Source organism: Larus michahellis, chromosome 3 (assembly GCF_964199755.1).
Source record: "Larus michahellis chromosome 3, bLarMic1.1, whole genome shotgun sequence".
Classification (NCBI taxonomy): Eukaryota; Metazoa; Chordata; class Aves; order Charadriiformes; family Laridae; genus Larus; species Larus michahellis.
In genome coordinates, this window is record NC_133898.1 from 99,062,383 (window position 1) to 99,082,716 (window position 20,334).

Consider the following 20,334-nt stretch of genomic DNA (forward strand, 5'->3'; position numbering starts at 1 on the left):
AATTACTTCAAAGGAATCCACAAAAGAAAAAAAATCTGCAAAGCTTATGCTTTACAGATTTGGGGTCTACAGGGCTCTCACAGAAAAGTACTGCACCTGGCAAACATTCACACTCCATCATCTTCCTAACATCTTAGTTCAATTTCCCTTCAGAAACTAGAAACAAGTAAAAATACCGGGTTTTGCTGAAGTGCTTTCATACATATCATCAATTTAGGTGTTCTGGACAAAATGCTTATAAAGGCTGAATCATTAAAGAGTAACTTCCCTATATATAATGCCACTTTCAGCTTATATTCATCTATGTCATCTGTTACAGGTGAAGGGCAGAGGGGGTACAGTTTCACAGGACACGTAATCTGATATAACCGCACAGCATCAGCAAAAGGGATCTCCCACTCCAGCCTGACACAAAAGAAGTAACGGAGACACGTGGCTGAGGTCCCACTTCCTATGCAGCATCCAACTCTGAGTTACAGCCCTCAATTCTGCTGACTTCAGCGTAATGTGAAAGGGCGCCCTCAGAAGTGACAGAGAGGGGTCGAAGAGGAAAAGCTGACGCCAAGATCAGGCTGAGCCACATCTACGTGAGGAGCAAGGTCTCACAAATGTGAAGTCAACGCGGCAGAACTACTGTTTTTTAAGCCAACTATGCGCTGACTGGCCAAGACTATTTCTAGGCTTCTATCCACACAAAAAGCCATCTCAGCTATGGAGGGGAAAAAATAGTGGGGAATTAATTTATTCTTGCATCATAACAATGGACGTCTCATTCCTAACTTGCCTTTTTTTTCCTTCTTTTTTTTTTTTCCTGAAAACCAGCCACAAATTTCTGATAGAAGGAGGAATTCAGAACAGCCTCGAATCTGAAAAAAAACTCATACAAGCTAGAATTACATACGTTTTTCTTTTAACTTTCTAGAGCATGACTACATCTGCCTTCAGATTACAAGAATGCCAGTAGACCTTCCCAAGGCTGGAGCTAAAGTAAGTGGCTTGCCCTGTCACATCTGCAATGACACTCATTCGTTCTGGGTCCCAAGCAATTCTAGTGAACCACTAAAGGACGTGGGAAACGGAAATGGAAGAAAACTCCATTTAAATTATCACAGGACCTCATGAAGAGCTGGGAAGGGCCGGACAAGGGGTAGAAGGAAATGCAAAGGAACAAGAAGGGAAAACTGAGACTGTACAATTGACTTGGGGAAATAAAAGGAAGAGACAGATGAAACAAAAAGTCTGTGGGAGAGCGGAAACACACCACTAAGGGAAGGAAACTGCAAGTGACTTGTGCAGAGGCTAGAGAGAGCTAGAAGTAGGCAAAATGACTTGGGCTCAAGTAGGAAAACCATGACGCTGTCAAAGGGAATAAGATTTAGAACAGTTAAATATGAGGAAGACAGAACAAGGGAGAGAGAGAAAAGTATAGGAAGAAGAACTTGACTGACACAGGACATCATGCTCAAAAGTGAGTCGTGGGCTCCTGTCCAGCCTCCTCTGGTCAACAAGCAACACTTTCAGATAGTAGCTCAACCCTCTTAGTGCTAGTCCACAGGTAGCATAATGCTATTTTCTACAAACAATGGCAGTCTCAGTAACTGGCATCAGCTATTCCACTACCTTGAGCAGGACAGCTACGAGTCAAGAGCTACAGTGTCCAGCTCAGCTAAACTAAGCAAGCAACTGAAACGAATGGAAGGCAGAGGTCCTCGGCAAGACCAAGCATGATCATATCCACAAGAAGGACAAACTAACGCCCTTTCATTGACCAGTTTGTACCCTTCTTTCTGCTTTGTTGTGGCACAAACATTATAAGTAACTACCTGATAAACCAAACTGAGACTGATCTAAAAATTACCTCAGTTTTTGGGTTTGGAGAGGTTTCGTTTTTTGTGAAACGGCTGCTTATCAGCTGAATGAGTTCCTCAGTTGAGCTCCCAGGCCAAATCAGACATTTGTGTCAACAGAGCACAGCACAATATGAAGGTAAGAAGCAGCAGACAGGGTTTTGTTTTTTGACAGCACTGCTGATCTAAACTCACATCTAAAGGATCAGTTTAGCAGAGCTAAATTCCCTAAAACACACTAAACTTTGCCTTTGAAGTGAAATAATCTTGGTTCATAAGAATTATTTATTTTTTTCACACAAATACAAGAAGCATTTAGGAAGTATGACTAAAACTCAGTATGTACATTATTGCTCTACTCAGAGTTACTTTTAAAATAGCCTCAAAAATTCAGGTTCAAATAATCTCATATCACATTTTCTCAGACTGTAGTTGGTTTTTCTTCTTTGCAATTCCAAGAATTCCACCTAACACTTGAAAACTTAATTCATTTTTTGCTATTCACATTCTCACAGCATGCTGAGGTGTGGGCTTCACAGAATTAGGAAAGCACTAACAGGTTTCTCCGGGTTCAGTTTGCCTGGACAAAGAAGTCAAAAGTGAGTGCCAGGTTAAAAAAAAAAGAAAAAAAGATGAGGGAGTGGGTAATTCTGTTCAGGAGTTCAACTTTGCCACCAGACAACAAGAAAGCAAGTCTGAAAACAGCAAGCCTGAACCCTTTCAGAATCTTCTTTTCAGAAAAAAAATGAGCGTAGCAATCTGTAAGTCTGTATCTGAAGTTCGCCACTACTGTGAGTTATCTACTTAAATGAGATCTGCTCTTGCTCATCTTAGCCTGAATCATGGAGAAGATTGAGCAGATCAATGGAAAAAACAGAAAACACCAATATAAAGGCATCACCATATTTTGCTACCAGCAAAGGGGATTAACAGATGAAAAACAGTAACACAAATTCTGTAATCAACTTTTAAGTCTCATTGCTAAGAACAAGCTAGTTTTTCAGCAGGTCATGATGAAACAACTTACATCTTTTTGTGTTAGCAACAAAATTAGAACTACTTTTGTATTAGTTATAACAATGTACAAGAATAAGCACATGCCCTTAATTAGCAAGGCAAGATAATGACCTCATTTACTAAAAGTTTTTGCACTTACCAGTTGCATGTAACAAGCTAGCTTCTAATTTGTGTGGAATTCTTGGAGGAATTTTCATAGATGCACGAATCTGGTAAAAGCTAAAGCAAAAGACAGTGATTTGCAACACATATGGTACAGTACATCTCATCTACCATAAACAGATACATACAATGACAAAGGCAGGAACGGAAAGTGGGAAGGAAGAACAGGGCAAGGAAGTCTACAAAGCTTAAAACGGTCTTATTTTATCTCTTCATCCTGTTGGGTTTTTTTCTTAATTATTAACCATGGGGGCAGCCAAACACTTGAATAAAAAAAGGAAGCCTCAACACAGAGCTAGTCTTCCCACACCCCACAGTGTTGGGGCAAATATTTACAGAGCTACACAGTAAACTATGCTGGAGAAGTGATATGAATGAAAAATCAGGATTGTCAGCTACACTACAACCGTCACGGAAGGATCTACCATGTAGCACATCTACAGGACTGCTGTAGCCAGTTCTGCTGCTGAAGGAGCTATTTGTGAAACTGCAACACATCGCCACCTCCAGAATCCCCAGAAAACACACCGCTTACCAGACAATCTCTATATTGCTTGCACCACATATTAAAAAGTGCAAATAAACGCTTACACTAGGCAAAATATGACAGTACTTGCAGTGCTAAAACACAGTATTATTGTCTTTATGCTATCAAAGGCAGGAACTGCAGACTTGAAGCCTAAAATTAAAAAAAAAACAAAACAAAACAACACAAAAGTCTGTTTTCTGGGTCTCTGCCCCTACCTTTAAACAGTTTTTAATCCTATTCAGTTATATACTGTTACATAATCCTATTCAGTTACAACTTTGATTTTCCTCTATGAAATCCCTAATTGTCACCCATACTGACTTTATGGAAGTCTTTACATGACACAAGCACCCATAAATACACTTAGATGACACATTCTCTCCATCTCATCCCATTTTCAGATCATTTATTTTTGTCTGAAGGGGTTAGCTTCAGCTCCTCAGTGAGCTGACATAACCTACAGCTCCACAAACACTAACACCAACGAAAGGAGGGAGCAAGAACATTCACAAGTAGAGAGTAGGAAGACAAGAACGCCTTTTTATGCAGAAGTACGGTCTTAAATGCCCTTATGAGTGTGCAATTTACCCTTACCACTCCACTCACGGTGTACACCCACCCAATCTTATGGCTCATTTTCATCATCCCCACTATCCAAATCCAAACTACTCTATAATCTATTGTGTTGTTCTGATTTTGGCTTCTAACACTTCAACTAAAGCTAACCAGCTGATCATCCAGGACTTCACTAGCAACTGGTGCATGCAACTGTGTACTAGCCTAAAAATCAACCAATAAAAAAAAAATCTTAATTTAATCCTTCCACAAAATTAAAAAGTCAATTTTAGTCTGGCCAAAACTGTATGTCAAAGAATGCTTTATAACAGTAGATGCTTCATGAATGAGTGATATTGCTAGAGATAAGACATGACAGCAAAATAATTCCTACCTTTTAAAAATCAAATAAAACCACCTATTGCAAACTAATAATTATATATTTTGGTTTTAGAAACCCACAGGTCGAATATGATTCCATATATACCTCTTAACTGCTTCATAAACAGTAAATGAGTTCATTTTGTATTGGATTAAAAAAAAATAAAATTAAGCTTTCACTGTCGTCTTCTCCAAGACTGTAAGGAATTGAGGAGATTAAGAGAGTGCTCACAGCATTAACCCAGAAAGATGCAATCTAGTACACTAATGTGCTCCTTTTCTGTGGGTCAGATGTGACTTCCATCATTCAATTAATTACTCATTCCACCTATACTGAGGACACATGATACATTATAACATACAATAGCCTCAGCAAGGGGATACTTTCCACCAGCCTCGGTTTCACAGTGTCATTTCTGGATCCACAGTAAACATTTCTCAAGAGCCTGACACTCTACCGCTACAAGCTGCATCTTCTGTGATCGAAATGACTAGCCTGTCATGGCAGAGCATACTGCTTGTTACTTCAGGTATTTAGAAAAGAATGCAAGTATCGTTGATATGGTTTATATTAACTATTATGTCTCAGTAGCTCAGAGACATGCCAGATATTTCACTTCATGTCACCCTAACCTTCTACCAAACTGGGTTGCTTTATTAGACTTTAACGTACCCAAAACCTGCATCATTCTTAGTTCATGTTTAGAGCCACACAACAGTTCTAGAGAGCATAAGTTTAACTAAGGCTTTTCAACGAATTAGGACTGTAACAAGGTAAAATGAAAGACAAAGGCAAAATAAGAACTGTGCACCAAACAGAAAAAAGGTGCAATGTGATATTCCTATTACTTAATGCAATAAGACTCGTTTGCACTAAAGATGCTATTAAGTGACTGTTTACAAGCTGGGCACCAAAGAAAGTAATCAATAGAATTGTTCATGCTTAGAATGTAATTTGTGAAACCAAAAGGCTGTTAGGACATCCTTCCTTTTCCTATTATTACTTGCCAGCAATTAATCAAAAACAGATTATTCTACCCTTTATACAGTAAACCCTTTACCTGCCTGATACATTTTAATTTGGGTTAATGGGGAGATGAAGGTGTATTGTTTGCTTGTTTGAGACAGGTGGCTTTGATTTTCAGCAGATTTATACCTTAAGCAGTTTATAACATAAAATGTTCACCTGTTAATAATAAAATCTTGCAGTAGTTCAGCTGAGGGCAAATAGGTAAACATTAATTCAAAATCTTGTGCCTAGATCTTTCAAACAATTATTTAACTGCATCAAGATATTTAAATAAGAAAAACAACCTGCTACACAGTATTTACCCAAATTATTAACTGCCATTCATCTTTAAATGCCGTATATATTCAGGATCTATCTGCAAATCAAGAGCTATGATACTGAAACAAGGTACTTTATTCACAAAGTAATTACATTTGTAATAGACAAAATAAGGAAATGCTTTCTAAAATTAAGATATATATTCCCTATTTGACAGCAAATTTTAAAAGAAATTTAAAAAAAAATAAAAATAATGCATTGAGCCTCATCACTCCAAGCCCTGCCTTCCTCATCTTCCATCCATCTCTGGCTCAATTCAGTGATAAATTTGTGTTGCAATGCTTCCTTTTCTATTAAAAAAAAAACAAACCAAAAAAACCCCAAACACAACCCCCCCCAGACCAAAACCAAGTCACTTTCAACAATTTCCCAGCAGTGTATCATAAACACTGCTTAGTTTTTATATATACAACAACCGACCTATAAACCTGATCTATTTTATTGTATCTGCTTGGACCTCCAGATAACAATTCAGTATCAAGGACTTGTAACTCACCTATCACATTCAATTATCCCAAATATCCTTAAAATAGTCCATAAATAAGACCTGAATATAATCAAGTCTCCATTATCTTATGTAATGAGAGCATGAAGGTACCCTGGATAGTGGAAAATCCCAGACAGTAACAATGCTACAGAGCATGCCACCGATGGTACAGCAAATGCGCCCAAATAGATGAAGCATCTTGGGTTTACCAATGCTTGCAAACCACAGTCCAGCATCTTCCAAGAGGTGGCATGTGCAGATCTAATCAGGCAGTTGCAGGCTTAGTACTATAACTTTTCAGAGGGTGTAAGAGTTTGGGTCCATCAGTGTGTCCATACTAAAATGCCTTCCTGAAGCCCAGAAGAACAGAGAACACGGTACAAACACTTCAGCGGCATGGCCTGCGCTAAAGCAAAGTCAGGAAGATTCACACGCCCAAGCTCAGCACAGCGCTTTTTCTCTGACACAGACCCATAGTCCCAGGAACACAACAGAGGGTACTTGAACTGACCCTGCACCAGTTTGGCTCCTTCTCAAGTCCTGACTCTGACGACAACCTGGAAAAATGCCTTACAGATAATAAAGACAGGGGCTCTATGCTGGGCTCTATGTTCCTTTCAAGATTTATGTAAAACTGTTTTCCAGAGCAGAAATATTGAAAAAAGAAAATAAATCAAGCTTTGCAATTTACATGAAGATTCCAGAAAAGTTCTGAGGTTCCCAAAGCTTAGACTAATAGTGATTTTTTTGTGAAGATTTTTGAACAATAATTTGAAAAAAATCTGTGTTATAACCTGTCCCTTAATCTCTCTTTTTGCTGCATTAAATGAGGAAAACATCATTTTCAGTTTATTAAAGGTTGCACTTCTCAGGTAACAAAGAAGCCAGAAATATTTTGATGTTTTAAAGCTACTCTCCCTGTTTTGAAGAATCGATGGTATTCAGAAAGGTGATATACTGTAAGAACACACATTAATCACCCACAAAACCAGCATCATCCATAAGTGTAAGGACCTTTTGCTACCTTTTGCTCCATTTGCTGAAGCAGGATAGCCAAGTATTTCACTAAACAGAGAATAAAACAACAGAAATATCACCAAGAACTGTAACTTACAATAGGATGAAAAAATGCAGTTAAAAAATGGACCAGAAGCAAGAACCTGATATGCAATAGTTGCTGGAATACCCTGATAATTATGCCAAGATGTTTAGAACCACCACCTGATAATTCAGCAAGATGCATTTGGAGCATCTTTTATGATACAACTACGGTTTGGCATTTTAAAAGCCTAGGCTACAGCAGGCAGCTAACGAAGTAGAGTCTCACCGTGAGTCACTGCAGTACAGGCAGTGTAGGGAACAGATTTGGGAAGAACAGCAGACTGTCAGTTCGATGAAGGTCTGACACCACAAGAAGAAAAGGTTTTGAGTGAGCCTTTATCACCATTTTGTCGAGACAATGAGCAGGTTACAACTGCTTGACATTCATGTTGCTGATGTAAGAGTGATTTGAAGGACAGTCTCCATAGGGACAAACTGAGACTTAAGGACACTTAAGGATTGGAACAGGTTGTCCAGTTGTTGGAATCTCCACCATGGAGGCTTTCAAGACCTGAGGGGACGGAGCCCCAAGCAACATAGTTTGGACTGAGTGCTGACCCTGCTTTCAGCTTGAGGGTGGACTGTATGACAGGCTACTATCCCTTCCACCCTGAATCAGTCTACAATCCCAGCAGTTAAAGGAAACCTATAAAACAGGATTCAGCAATGTACAATATGGTGACCAAAAGGCAACACAGCAAGAAGTGCATATGGTTGGGAGCTGGTACACAAAACAAGTTGGAGAGAAATCTGTAAACAGAGCACATTCCAGCTCCTGTCTTTCCCAAGTCTAAACTCAGGAAGACATTCCTGTACGTACACAGGCAAGATACTCCCCAACAGCTGATTTGCATGCTTCTCTGAAAGGGAGCATCTTCCAGTTCCTGTTAAATTTCCAATGTCATAGACTTGAGGAAAATAAAAGACAACCTACAACACTGCCTCTGAAAATTTGCCAACCGCTCCTTCTCTAAATGCTTCCAGCATTTACCTTTACTTTTCTTGGCCACAGACATGAGGTTGAGGATAAACACCAGATCCCTTGCTCTGGTTGCACTGTTTAAAAGCTTTATCTTGAAACACCAGATCCCTTGCTCTGGTTGCACTGTTTAAAAGCTTTATCTTGAAACAGTTCCACATCCATCCCCCAAGAGGTACCTTTGCATTTGCTTCACAATGTGAGAGTTAGCTTAAATATTTGAGATGTTTACTGAGACAGCATACACAAGCAAAGCCAAAGTCACTGATGGAGAGCTTATAACGAGATTTCTGCCAACCCCAGCCTAAGCAGTCTTTCTTCAGGTAATAAATGTGTGTATGTGCTGATGTCCATTTATCTCATTTGGTCCTCAATACACTAATATGTAAATTCATAACCATGGTATTAAAAGGTTCAAGGATATCTGCAGCTTAGTCTCTTTACTACAGACCTTGTAAGAAAAGGTCTTCTGAAAAAAGCAGTTAGAATTACTGCTCTCCTGTAGGCAGAGGAGACCTCTACTGTCCATCCTGTATGAAGGATTACATTTTTTCCATTGAGCTGCATTAAGATCTTGAAGATTCAAAACCTGACATGTGCCAGAAAATGCTTTCCCACACAGGAAAACCGATAGGTTTCTTTTTTCATTGGGATCATAATTTCCATTGGCATAAGTAAGTTTTTTTCATCACATTTGTTGAAAATTATCATTTATAATCTGAGCAAGAAGTAGGTTTAGCAATAACCGGAATGTATTGTGCTACAAACAAAAAAAGGAAATGTAGGAAGTAATGGTTATTTGACTTTTTCAATGCTTTCACATGAAACCACAGGCAGCAATGTGTGCAAATGCAGCCGTAAAGGACAACCATTATTAAAAAATAATCTCATGCATAAAAAAAAGTGTATGTGCTTTTACAGAGATAGCTGCATGAGCATTTACTTGAAAAACCACTTTGCCAGCTAAAGTACATTCCAAGGGAAACGTATGTCCTGAAAAAACTTCATAATACAATTCACCATTGAGGTGAAACATTTCACAGTTCCTCTCACCAGGCTGCAGAAAGGCAGAAGCGCGCATGGCAGAGTCTGACCTTTCCTCTTCCATGAATCCCAGTGCGCTCACGGCACACGTAAATGCACTCAGTCGCATTAACAAGAGCAGGCATTGAACATCGTGGACTGCAAAATTCACATGCACACTGGGTCACCTACAGGGCAGCTTCTAAATTTATCAGTTCACCAAACAAAGGAACAGCTGTGACCATGCATATGCAAAACCTCAGGAGGGCTCTTGGGATCTACTGAACGCAAGGCCCTGTTGAAAACACTCTCCACTGCAGACCACCACTAAGACTTCTCTCTTTCTCCTTTTTCCAAGGCGAAAGAGCAGTGGCTCAGGCAAGTGTGCTTCATTTGGCACATGGGGAAACGAATCTGGGGATGCAGCACTGCTTTGTAGATAGGGAATGTGGCACTGAAACGAGGAACTGTGAGAAAAATGGACAGAGGAGCCAGTCTCCTGAGGAACAGGTAGAGGCAGCGATGCCATTGTAATGGCTGCGTCTGACTGACCCTGGCAGAGCGGTGTCTTCTACAGACCTTCTACACATCACACCTCTTCCCATAGAACCAAACATGCACCGACAGAAACCCCTGCTGCAGTGAGAGGCTGAGTCAGCAAAATTTTGAAAGAATCCAACAACGAGAGAGAGCTTTCTTTTACTTCTGTTCAACATCCCTCTGTCCTACAAGCTAAGCCCCTTGCTACTGCAGAGACCCTACATTACTAATTCTTTCATGGATTTATAAAAATCCATCTTAAAAGCAGCAAAGATATATAGCATTTCACACAACCAGTCACAGGCCTGTACCGACAAATGCCAGCATACGTGCATTTTTCAAGGCAATCTGGGATCTGAGTATGCTTCTGATGTTTAAAGCATTTCAAATGATCTTGGAACACAAATGCTCTATTTTAAATATTACCACAAATTCATCAGAATTATTTGGTAGCCTCATTCTGCAAAAAGGCAATCTAGGCAAAGGCACACAAAGAGGAAAATCAGAAAGGGAATAAAATCAGGTGTAAGGGAACAGAAATAAGAGAATATAAAAAGACACAGAATAAAGCACAGGTAATGAAATGCCGATTCTCAAAGTAACAAATGCAAAAAGAGAAGAGAACTCGTTAGACTTGTTCCTTCATTTTCTCCACCATGAGAAATGGACAGTCACCTATAAAAAATTAATCCTACCAAACCCACCTGGGGCCCACAGACTACCAAATGGCCACCAAACTAGTTACAGGTGTTATCTAGCAGCAAATTATTTAATTCAGGTATAGAACACACAAAAAGATTCTTATCTTGCAATCACTTTGTAATAAGTACTCCTAATATGGACTAATATGATACTACACTGTGCTATAATTGTGGGGTTTATCTCATTTAACAAATTCTAATTCAGATACTTGAACAGCAGGAAAATTATCATGCCCAAAAGACTTTATTTAAAATCTTTTATCAATCCCTTCTATGAAAAATGCAGGTATTTCCCCAACTGGCTAACATATTTTTATTAAGATAAATAAAACAAAGGGCAAACTTACAGGAAACAGATAAAAGGCACCCATTTATTTGAAAGCAAGTTTTCTTGAAAGTGAATTACTTTTAAAAAGTACCTGACATGTCTATGGCACACACTACTTCCAACAAATACAGATATATACAAAGATATACACAAGCTATTAGACCAAAAGTTTGATTAGAATTATTTGGGAAACTAATACCTCAAATAAGTCACAGCAGCTTGTTATGAAACAGGATTAAGTACATAAACAGGAGAGTGGGGAAAGTAAATGCAGCTGGGGATTTTGCCTTATTACTGCAAAAGCCTTTTCTCCATGTTCTTACCACAGTCACACTCAGGCAGAATTCCTGCAGTGGTTATGAACGCTTATTTAAGAACTCAAAAGGGGAATACTTTCAATTAAGTACTGCTTTTTTGAACAGCCATATAAGCATATAATACTAGATTAGCTCTTATTTAATCAAATAGTCTATGTCTCTGTTTATAATTTTAGTTCCTCTTTTATTTCCTGTTATTACTGAAAGGAACAAGAAAAAAATCATCTAGATTACCTTGCATCTTTAAATTACAACAGCTTTGTGACGCTAATCTTGATCTGGGTTAATGATTTCCCTTATATGACAACTTTCTAACTCTTTTTAGCTTTCAAGTTTGTGGGTTTTTTCATTTGACTTTTTGATTCAGCGTACTAGCCTCACAAATGACACATCACAAATGTTTAACCACCAAGTGGCTTGAATGTTTTGGTTTTCTGGGCACGAAGGTATGGGATGTAGATTTTTCCTGGTAACCAGGGTCATAATTTTTCAAAGTTCCACCCCCTACAAACAGGCAGCAGTTTTTGCTCAGACACATCATAACATGTTAATTTTGAAATCCAGGTTTAGCAAATACAACAGATGGGAGACAAGAAGACAAGTCTGACAACTCATTTTCTGGCATTTACTGGTCTTTCAAATTTTTTACGTTTTGCAGCTGTGCAATTCTGTTCCTCTCATCTGTCAGTAATCAAGTTGTATTGGGTTTGTGCAGCAAGGCTTTGGTAGCAGGGCGCTACAGGGGTGGCTTCTGTGACAAGCTGCTAGAAGCTTCCCCCATGTCCAATACCAATGCCAGCCGGCTCCAAGACAGACCCACCGCTGGCCAAGGCTGACCCCATCAGCAAGGGTGGTAGTGCCTCTGTGATAACATATTTAAGAAGGGGGAAAAAACTGCGCAACAGAACTGCATCCAGAGAGAGGAGTGAGAATACGTGAGAGAAACAACTCTGCAGATACCAAGATCGGTGAAGGAGGAGAGGGAGGAGGTGCTCCAGGCGCCAGAGACTCCCCTGCAGCCTGTGGTGAAGGCCATGGTGAGGCAAGCTGCCCCCCTGCAGTCCACAGAGGTTAATGGTGCAGCAGATATCCACCTCAGCCCATGAAGGACCTGCCAGAGCAGGTGGATGCCCGAAGGAGGCTGTGACCCTGTGGGAAGCCCGCACTGGAGCAGGCTCCTGGCAGGACCTGTGGACCTGTGAAGAGAGGAGCCCATGCTGGAGCAGGTTTGCTGGCAGGACTTGTGACACTGGGGGGGACCAACGCTGGAGCAGTCTGTTCCTGCACACTGTGGAAGGGACACGTATCAGAGCAGTTCTTGAAGAATGGTAGGCTGTAGGAAGGACTCACAATGGAGAAGTTCATGGAGGACTGTTTCCCATGTGAGGGACCGCATGCTGGAGCAGGGGAAGATTGTGAGGAGCAGCAGACACCATGTGTGATGAACTGACCACAACCCCCATTCCCCATCCCCCTGTGCCACTGGATGGGAGGAGGCAGAGAAAATCAGAAGTGAAGCTAAGCCTGGGAAGAAGGGAGGGGTGGGGGGAAGGTGTTTTTAAGATTTGGGTTTATTTCTCATTACCCTACTCTGATTTGATTGGAATAAATTAAACCAATTTCCTCAAATCGAGTCTGTTTTGCCCATGATGGTAATTGCTGAGTGATCTCCCTGTCCTTATCTCAACCCAGGAGCCTTTTCTTGTATTTTCTCTCTCCCGTCCAGCTGAGGAGGGGAATGACAGAGTGGCTTTGGTGGGCACCTGCCATCCAGCCAGGGTCAACCCATCACACAAGTATACAAGCCTTACAATTCACTTTGCAGATTATTTTAATGAAAGGCAATCTCTGTTGATATTTATGCTGTGTATGCTATATATGATATATAGCAAATATATGATACATTTTACCAGAGATGGAAATTCAGGTACCTACCACAAAGAAAACTGTTGCAAAAAAAACTACGAATTGAACTGGGAACTGTTGTGTCTTATGTAAGATACATTAAATGAAGGTCATCACTCTTATTCCCTACCAACATATTCATCTATTCCCCTGTAGAAAGCTACGTCATTCAAGGAAGTCACATTAGCTCCTCTAGTTGAATTTTTTAAATTGAATCACTATAGTTTCAAATATAACATACTGCTCTGAGATGTGATTAGGACACTAAGAAAGAAAAATAGTCCTTCAGAATCAGAAGCATCTATCTTTGCCCCCCCAAGCAAGGCACAGTTTCATGATTCGTTTAAGTCAGCTTAAGACAGTGCTGCCACAAGTAGGAACAATTTGCAGTCCAAAACTCCTTTTACATGTTTTTGCCCCTCCTCAAACAAGTTTTGATGTTCCAGCAACTATATGGTAAATCAGATCAACAGGCTCATGTACCTGGAAAGGGAAAATAAGAATCCAGCAGGGGCTATTACAGATGGCAGGACCACACAACCAGAGGAGAAAGCCAAACTGCTCCCTTCAGTGACATGACTTGGGGATAGGCCAGGTTCACGTACTGGTGGGACTCCACACTCAGAAATAATGTGAAATTGTACTGCCACTTCCTGCAAATTATTTTTTTCCTCAACTTCAAGGGTTTCAACTCTAAAAAGACTGAGAGAAGTAGATTTGCTCACTGTGTACTGCATTTATGCATTCCTTATTAACATATTTTTTATGTAATAATCTCAGAGAATATTACCAGAACAATATTAGAAGCAAGCTATGGAAAGTTAGCAGCAGAAGTCAAGATCTGTTTCTCTAAATTCCAAAATTCATATACCTATTAAGATGATCCTTAAAACTCATGAATGCCAAAGAGTAAGGTGAGCTCTCAAGATGAGCTCTCAAGATTTGAAAGCAAAAGATTCCTACACACTCCACTTCTTAGCCCTTCATGAAAATGAAAAAAGTTGCTGTTCTTGGATAGACTATTTAATTTTTGCAACTGTAGAGCTACCTCCTACAGCAAAAATATCTTCCGTCTCCTAACACCTACCCCATCTAGTACATGACAGCAAATACACCCTTAGAAGAACAAAGCTAAAAATCCAAACTCACAAGAGTTAACCTTCCAATACTAGTTTAAATAAACTAAACAAATTACATAGGCACAAACAGATTAAGTAGCCAAACCCCTTTTTCTCCTGCCAGGTTCCACAAGCTGGATACCCCGAAGACACACAGTGCCTACTGAACCTGTTCAACAAGTCTAAAAAATTAAACAAGCAAACAAAACAAACAAAAAATATTTTACTAAGTCTACATTTTGTCAAAGGCTTTTATTTTGAGAAAACTGTAATGAGCATTGCAGAAAACTTCAGACGGTATCCAAAAAAATTTGAAATAAATTTTATGTAGGAATGTATTCAGGAAAGGTAGGAAACAAAGATTGCTGAAGGGAAGACTGCAAAAAGACTACGAGACCAAAACTGAGAAGGGCAGAACAATATATTGGGGAAAAGGGAAAAGGTACGCAGAAGAAACGCTAAACACAGTAACAGGATTGATGATCACCAACGTGATACTATGATTTACTGTATATGTACACTGAGGAGCCTTAATCTTTCCATGGGTATCTGAATCCTTGTATTGCCCTTAGGAGGCTGACCTCCCTCCACCGCTCCCTGTAAGCTGGGATCTGCAAAACCCACCGAAGAAGAATGCAGATTCTCCTTGGGGAATTAGAAGCCGGGGGTCTCTGCCGCTCTGCAAACTCGCCTTTCTACCATCTCTTCCTTCCTCCTTTCAGAGTTGACCTAGGGAAAGGGACTTGGCATTCTGGAAATGATTAGGGCCCTTTCCCCAGCAGATATCAGGGGTGGGTCTCTCTGTACTCTGCAGTTGTGCAAGTCCTTCTCTTTGCCACTTCTGCAAGCTGGCATCTGGGAAAAACCTGCCCCTTCTCATAATAAGCAAATACAAAGAATAACGTCTTGAAAATGAGACTATACTTTTACAATACAAGGATTTTTCAAATAAATCAAGTTTAAGGAGTTCTGTTTTCCCCTTTTCCTCTGCCCTGTCCTCCCAGACACTCCCTCTCGACCCTCTGCTGCAATATATTGCCCCCCTCAATTACACCAACAGTACTTGCAGAGCTATGCTGCAAGCTGGACCGATGAAGCAGCTCAACTTAAAGCAGGCTGCTACAGCAGCTCAGCCGGGACAACTGATAGAGCAGTGCACTGCGGTGGCAAGAAGCAGCCAGCAGCAAGGAAGGGGAAACTCTGCAAACAGGCATTGCCAGGCAAGTTCTGTATCTCTACATGAGAGCTTAGGGAAATTAGAATTGACATACCTGATATCTGTCATAACTCTGTATCCTACGGGCAGGGATGCCAGTGGAGATGAATGCAGAAGTTCAAACAGAGGTTTTGTTTCAAAACATACTAATCTCTGGGCTGTTCTCGCTCAGCAGATCATACTGACATAGTGGCCTCTCCTGTTCAAGAGATATTTTCCTAACATAGAGGTTGAAACCGTTACAGACATTTCTCTCAGGATGTGGTCCAACATTACAGTTAGACCAGCCCAAGAATGAGCTGGTGACAGAAGTAGGGATCCCACTCCTCCTGTGTATTTTCTAGTCCTTCTGCACTAGCAGTGACAGTTATCTGATCCTGTGGAAGGTGATCCAGAGAGATAAAACTGACAAAACCAGAATCATATTCTGTGGGGTTTTTTTTATTTTTCTGCTATCTGACCACTTTGAGCTAACCCACTAGAAGGTAGTAGAAAAGCCTTACTGCAGACACACAGGAAGCACCAGAAGCAGCAGGGCCACCCTGTTCAGGCAGCTGCCATCCAACCGATCTCCCTACCTGTAACATCTACACCCTTAGCCCAGTGCTGCTGCCAGCTTAACCCACTCTCTGACTATGCTGCTGCCAAAAGCAGGCCTGTCTTATTGGCCTCAGAACTACATGACTGCAGAAGCAAACAAAACAGGAATATGAAATGCATTTCATGCCTTTTGGCAGACACATGCAGTTGTACTGGCTCAAGCCAACTACAAACCTATAGACGAGATCACTGTTTCACAACAGATTCCAGTTCATGGTGCTACCAATGGGCCATGCTGGGTGCACCTTCTCACTCCACCAAAACCAGTGCTCAGGCAGTTAGTTACACAACCATCATAGAATTGCTGAGGTTGGAAGGGACCTTTAAGATCATCGAGTCCAACCTTTAGCCTACCCTGACAAGAGCCACTTCTAAACCATGTCCCTAAGTGCCCCATCTACCCTTTTTTTAAACACCTCCAGGGATGGTGAATCCACCACCTCCCTGGGCAGCCTATTCCAATGTTTAATAACCCTTTCAGTGAAAAAATGTTTCCTAATATCTAATCTAAACCTCCCCTGACGTAACTTGAACCCGTTTCCCCCATATCAAAGAAATTGGTACAGGTGAAAAATACACCTTACACCCTCCCCCCCTCCCCCTGCCCCAGTCTGGCTACCTCCAGCAGCCTGAAAGTTACTTCTGGTGTTAAAAACACATGAAAATACACAATGAGTAGCAGCAGATGCCTTGATCATTTAGTGTACGATATTCACTATCTTTTCAGAGAAACAAAAAACATTTTTAAAGTAATCTTAAAACTTTGTGGAGAAACAAATGGAGTTATTTATGGATAAGCACGAACGTGATGCACCAGTTCGGAGTGCCTCTAAACCTTTGGAAGTCTCTTGAGCTTCCTTCCCAACAGCCAACACAAGTAAGAATCTGGGAAAGGGAGAATGAGTGGAGGGGGATGAAATAATGTAAAAATAAATCAAGAAACCTGAGAAGTTACTTTATACGGAGTACAGTAATTGGCAGGATATTTAAGGACTGAAAGAGGAAGATATTTTGCAGAGCGCACCTGACTGAAGCAGAGGCAGCAAGTGTGAGCTTGGTGGTGGGACTGATCCTGGTTCCGTATTCAGATAAAGCTACATGCTCTCTGAAGTATGTGATGATCCAGTAAACTGCTGTTTGTGATTACAGATGCAGGTATACATAAAAGCATGATTAGATGTATGTGCAGCAGAAGAGACACAAAAAGACACCATACCAGGAACTTCTGTTGTATCACAAGGCAGTCAAGACTTTGGAACACAGAATGAGCATCTTTCTCTCTCCCTTCCTTCAGATAGCTACGGATGGCAAACGAACTTAAAGACCTAATATAATGACCTCTCTGCTGTAACTATTATGTGTATTAACCAAGCACACATAAATAGGGCAGAGCACTTAGGAATAACGGATTTTTCTCTGGTTTTCACCAGAGGGACAGATCTGAACTGTAAGCCTATGCAGAAGCTACACTCTTCTGGACAAAAGAGTGCTAACTCATGAAAGAGTCTCAAAATCAGCAATTTTAATGATTAAACATGTATTTAATGCAAGGTAAAACTGCTACTGCTGTCACATGCTATTCCAGAATACTAAACTCATTAAGACTTGGATTTAGAAAGAGAAGGTACATACTCAAGAAACCATTATTCTGATGTCTTCAACTAACACCTACTCCTATTCTACCTTCACTTTACACAGAGGAGACAGCCAGCTGTATTGTTCTACAGATTTAAAAGATGGGCCTTCTCCAGAGAGAATCCCTTTATACTCAGTACTGTCTTGCACTGCCATTTACTCCCTCACTCAACTAAACTCACTGATCATGTTTCTGCTGATAGTCTTCATGGCAAGGCATGCTGATAGATAATCTTTACTTTGCAACGTGAAATGGTACCTGGTCTTACATATACAAGACACATCATTCTTTGCTTGCACAAAGAAAGAAGGAATTACGTAGACACCCCAAATACAACCCTCAAAGGAGGACAAATGACATAAGCCATATCACAATTACATATAACCTTGCTGTTACACAAAACAGCTGCGCCTATCGCAGTGCTGTCAGGCTCCTGCAAGACATTAAGATGGTATAAGTACACATCTGAGCTTTTATTGTTTTGTTTTTAAAAATGTAATTTTGCCAAATTCAATGTCTGGATTCAATGGGGGGATACAGGAAAAAAAAAACAATGCACCTCAGATTTTATAAAACATACCCCCAGACACTATGTCTCTATGAATAATGATTGAAAAAATAAGCACCCATACCATCATCTTTACACATCAGAATATGTACCTGAAACAGGCAGCTTCAGGATCTGATTTGACTTCTTAAGATGGAGGTTAGTTTTCTAGGAATTAAGACAGGGGTAGGGGCAGAGAGGATTCTCTAGGCTTCAGAGCAGAAGCACAATTTACAATGGCTCTAGGTGACCCCTAGATAAGCTGTCCTGTGTGTCTATAAGTCTCCTAACACAGGTATTGTACTCAGATATCTGAAGATAAGCAGTACAACCTCCCCAGGTCTTCAGTTCCACTCACATAGCTATGGCAGAGTATACTTCAAAAGCCTTAATTTCCCAGCTAATTCAATGGAAGCAGTGCTCAATTTTCCACTTATTTTTCCAACTGCTATTCTCAACAAATACAAGGCTTCTTATTTTAAAAGACAAGACTCTGAAGTACCATCTTATGGTACTTCAAATTGTTATTGCTCTTTGGTACCAGACCATGTCATTGGTCTCTCAGACATCCTGCATCAGAAGGGCTAGGGGGATATTTGATGATATTAACTTTTAACTTCTGAAGCAATATCAACTTAATATATGACTTTCCCACTGCTCATTCCCAGCCTTACCTATTCTTGCCTCAGAGAGCAAGCAGGAACTGTGCATGTGCATCCATTCTTGAATTAGAATCAGAAACTGATCCGCTTTTAAAAAATAAAAATAAAACCAAAAGAAAAGTATTTCCAATGTTTTTCCTAGACAGACTATTTCCTTGAGTCTACAGCCTGGCCCTCCAAATCTTAAACCCATATTACTGCTATTTGTATTATTGTAAAACCATGAGCTGAAGAACTGAGCTCATCTTGCAACTGTTAGACGAATTTGACAGCTTTCTTCTCCCTTTGTAAAGACCGTATTACATTCAGTAAAGATCATAGTACAATACTTCAGAAGATAAGCTACATGTCAGAAGACAATTCACAACACTTATTTCCAGAAAGCTCTGTCATGCAGAAACTTGGTTTGAAAGTAAAATTATGACTAGGCTGTATGAATTAAAAAGAAAACCAAACAGGCGAGCATGAATGCTCCTTGTCCCTTAATCGTTTGTTATTTGATCATGTGCTAACAACACAAAACATTAGCAGAGGGTACTCCTTTATTTAAGGACACTACCTCTTTCACTCCTGATGTAGCCAGGAGAAAGAAAAGTCATCCTACTAAAAGTGAACTCTTCAAATTTTAATTTCCTGTTAATAAAGTATAAAACTAATGTAGACAACTCACTGGATCTAGAAAAAAATATAACTTTTCATATATTGCATTACTTCTTATGAAATTACTGTGTAACCATAGTAAGATTCATTATCATGCTCTGATTCAGTGTATTTTCATTTATGCTACATTACACAACTACACACATGGAAGCGTAAAATGTAGTGCTGCTCAGACACATCAGTAAGTATCTGGACATGGAAAAAAAATAAATCTATGGAACAGAAGAATACATGAGGCTAAATAACCAGTAGTCTCCAAAACTTAAATTCCTTTGACTTTCAAAAGGACTTAGCTTTACAAGCAACTTAATGCTACTGAAATCCTATCAATAACCTAATTTCAGATATGATACACCTCTAAAAATGTGTTTTACGTTAGAATCCACTGGAGTCCCTTCTGCAGAAGGTATTTAATATTCTTCTTGCATCTGTTAACCAGTACTTATAAAGCAAAGACACTTTTCAAAGTGTGGTACACTTCCATTATTAATGCAAACTCTTGAAGTGCTTTTGCAAGAATCTTTTAACGCAAAACAAAGTCAAATAACAGATAACTAGACACACTGAGCTCAAATGTAAACCTGTAGCTATAATAAAGACCTACTGTTAATACTTTATTTTACTTGCACCGTTCATAGTCTACTTGAGTTAACAACGAATTTACACTTAGCTGAA

General features: G+C 40.0%; 1 protein-coding gene across 3 annotated transcripts in view; it reads right to left on the minus strand.

Annotated features, from left to right (window-relative positions):
- Positions 1-20,334, minus strand: part of FAM135A (family with sequence similarity 135 member A) — an 87,015-nt gene that overhangs the window by 45,676 nt on the left and 21,005 nt on the right. For all 3 annotated transcript variants that reach the window (XR_012586325.1, XM_074581442.1, XM_074581443.1), the window contains exon 4: positions 3,004-3,083. Coding sequence is in view for 2 of the 3 variants with exons in the window: in XM_074581442.1 (XP_074437543.1) it covers positions 3,004-3,083 (80 nt within the window). In the remaining variant the exon portion in view is untranslated. The remainder of the gene's footprint in view (positions 1-3,003; positions 3,084-20,334) is intronic.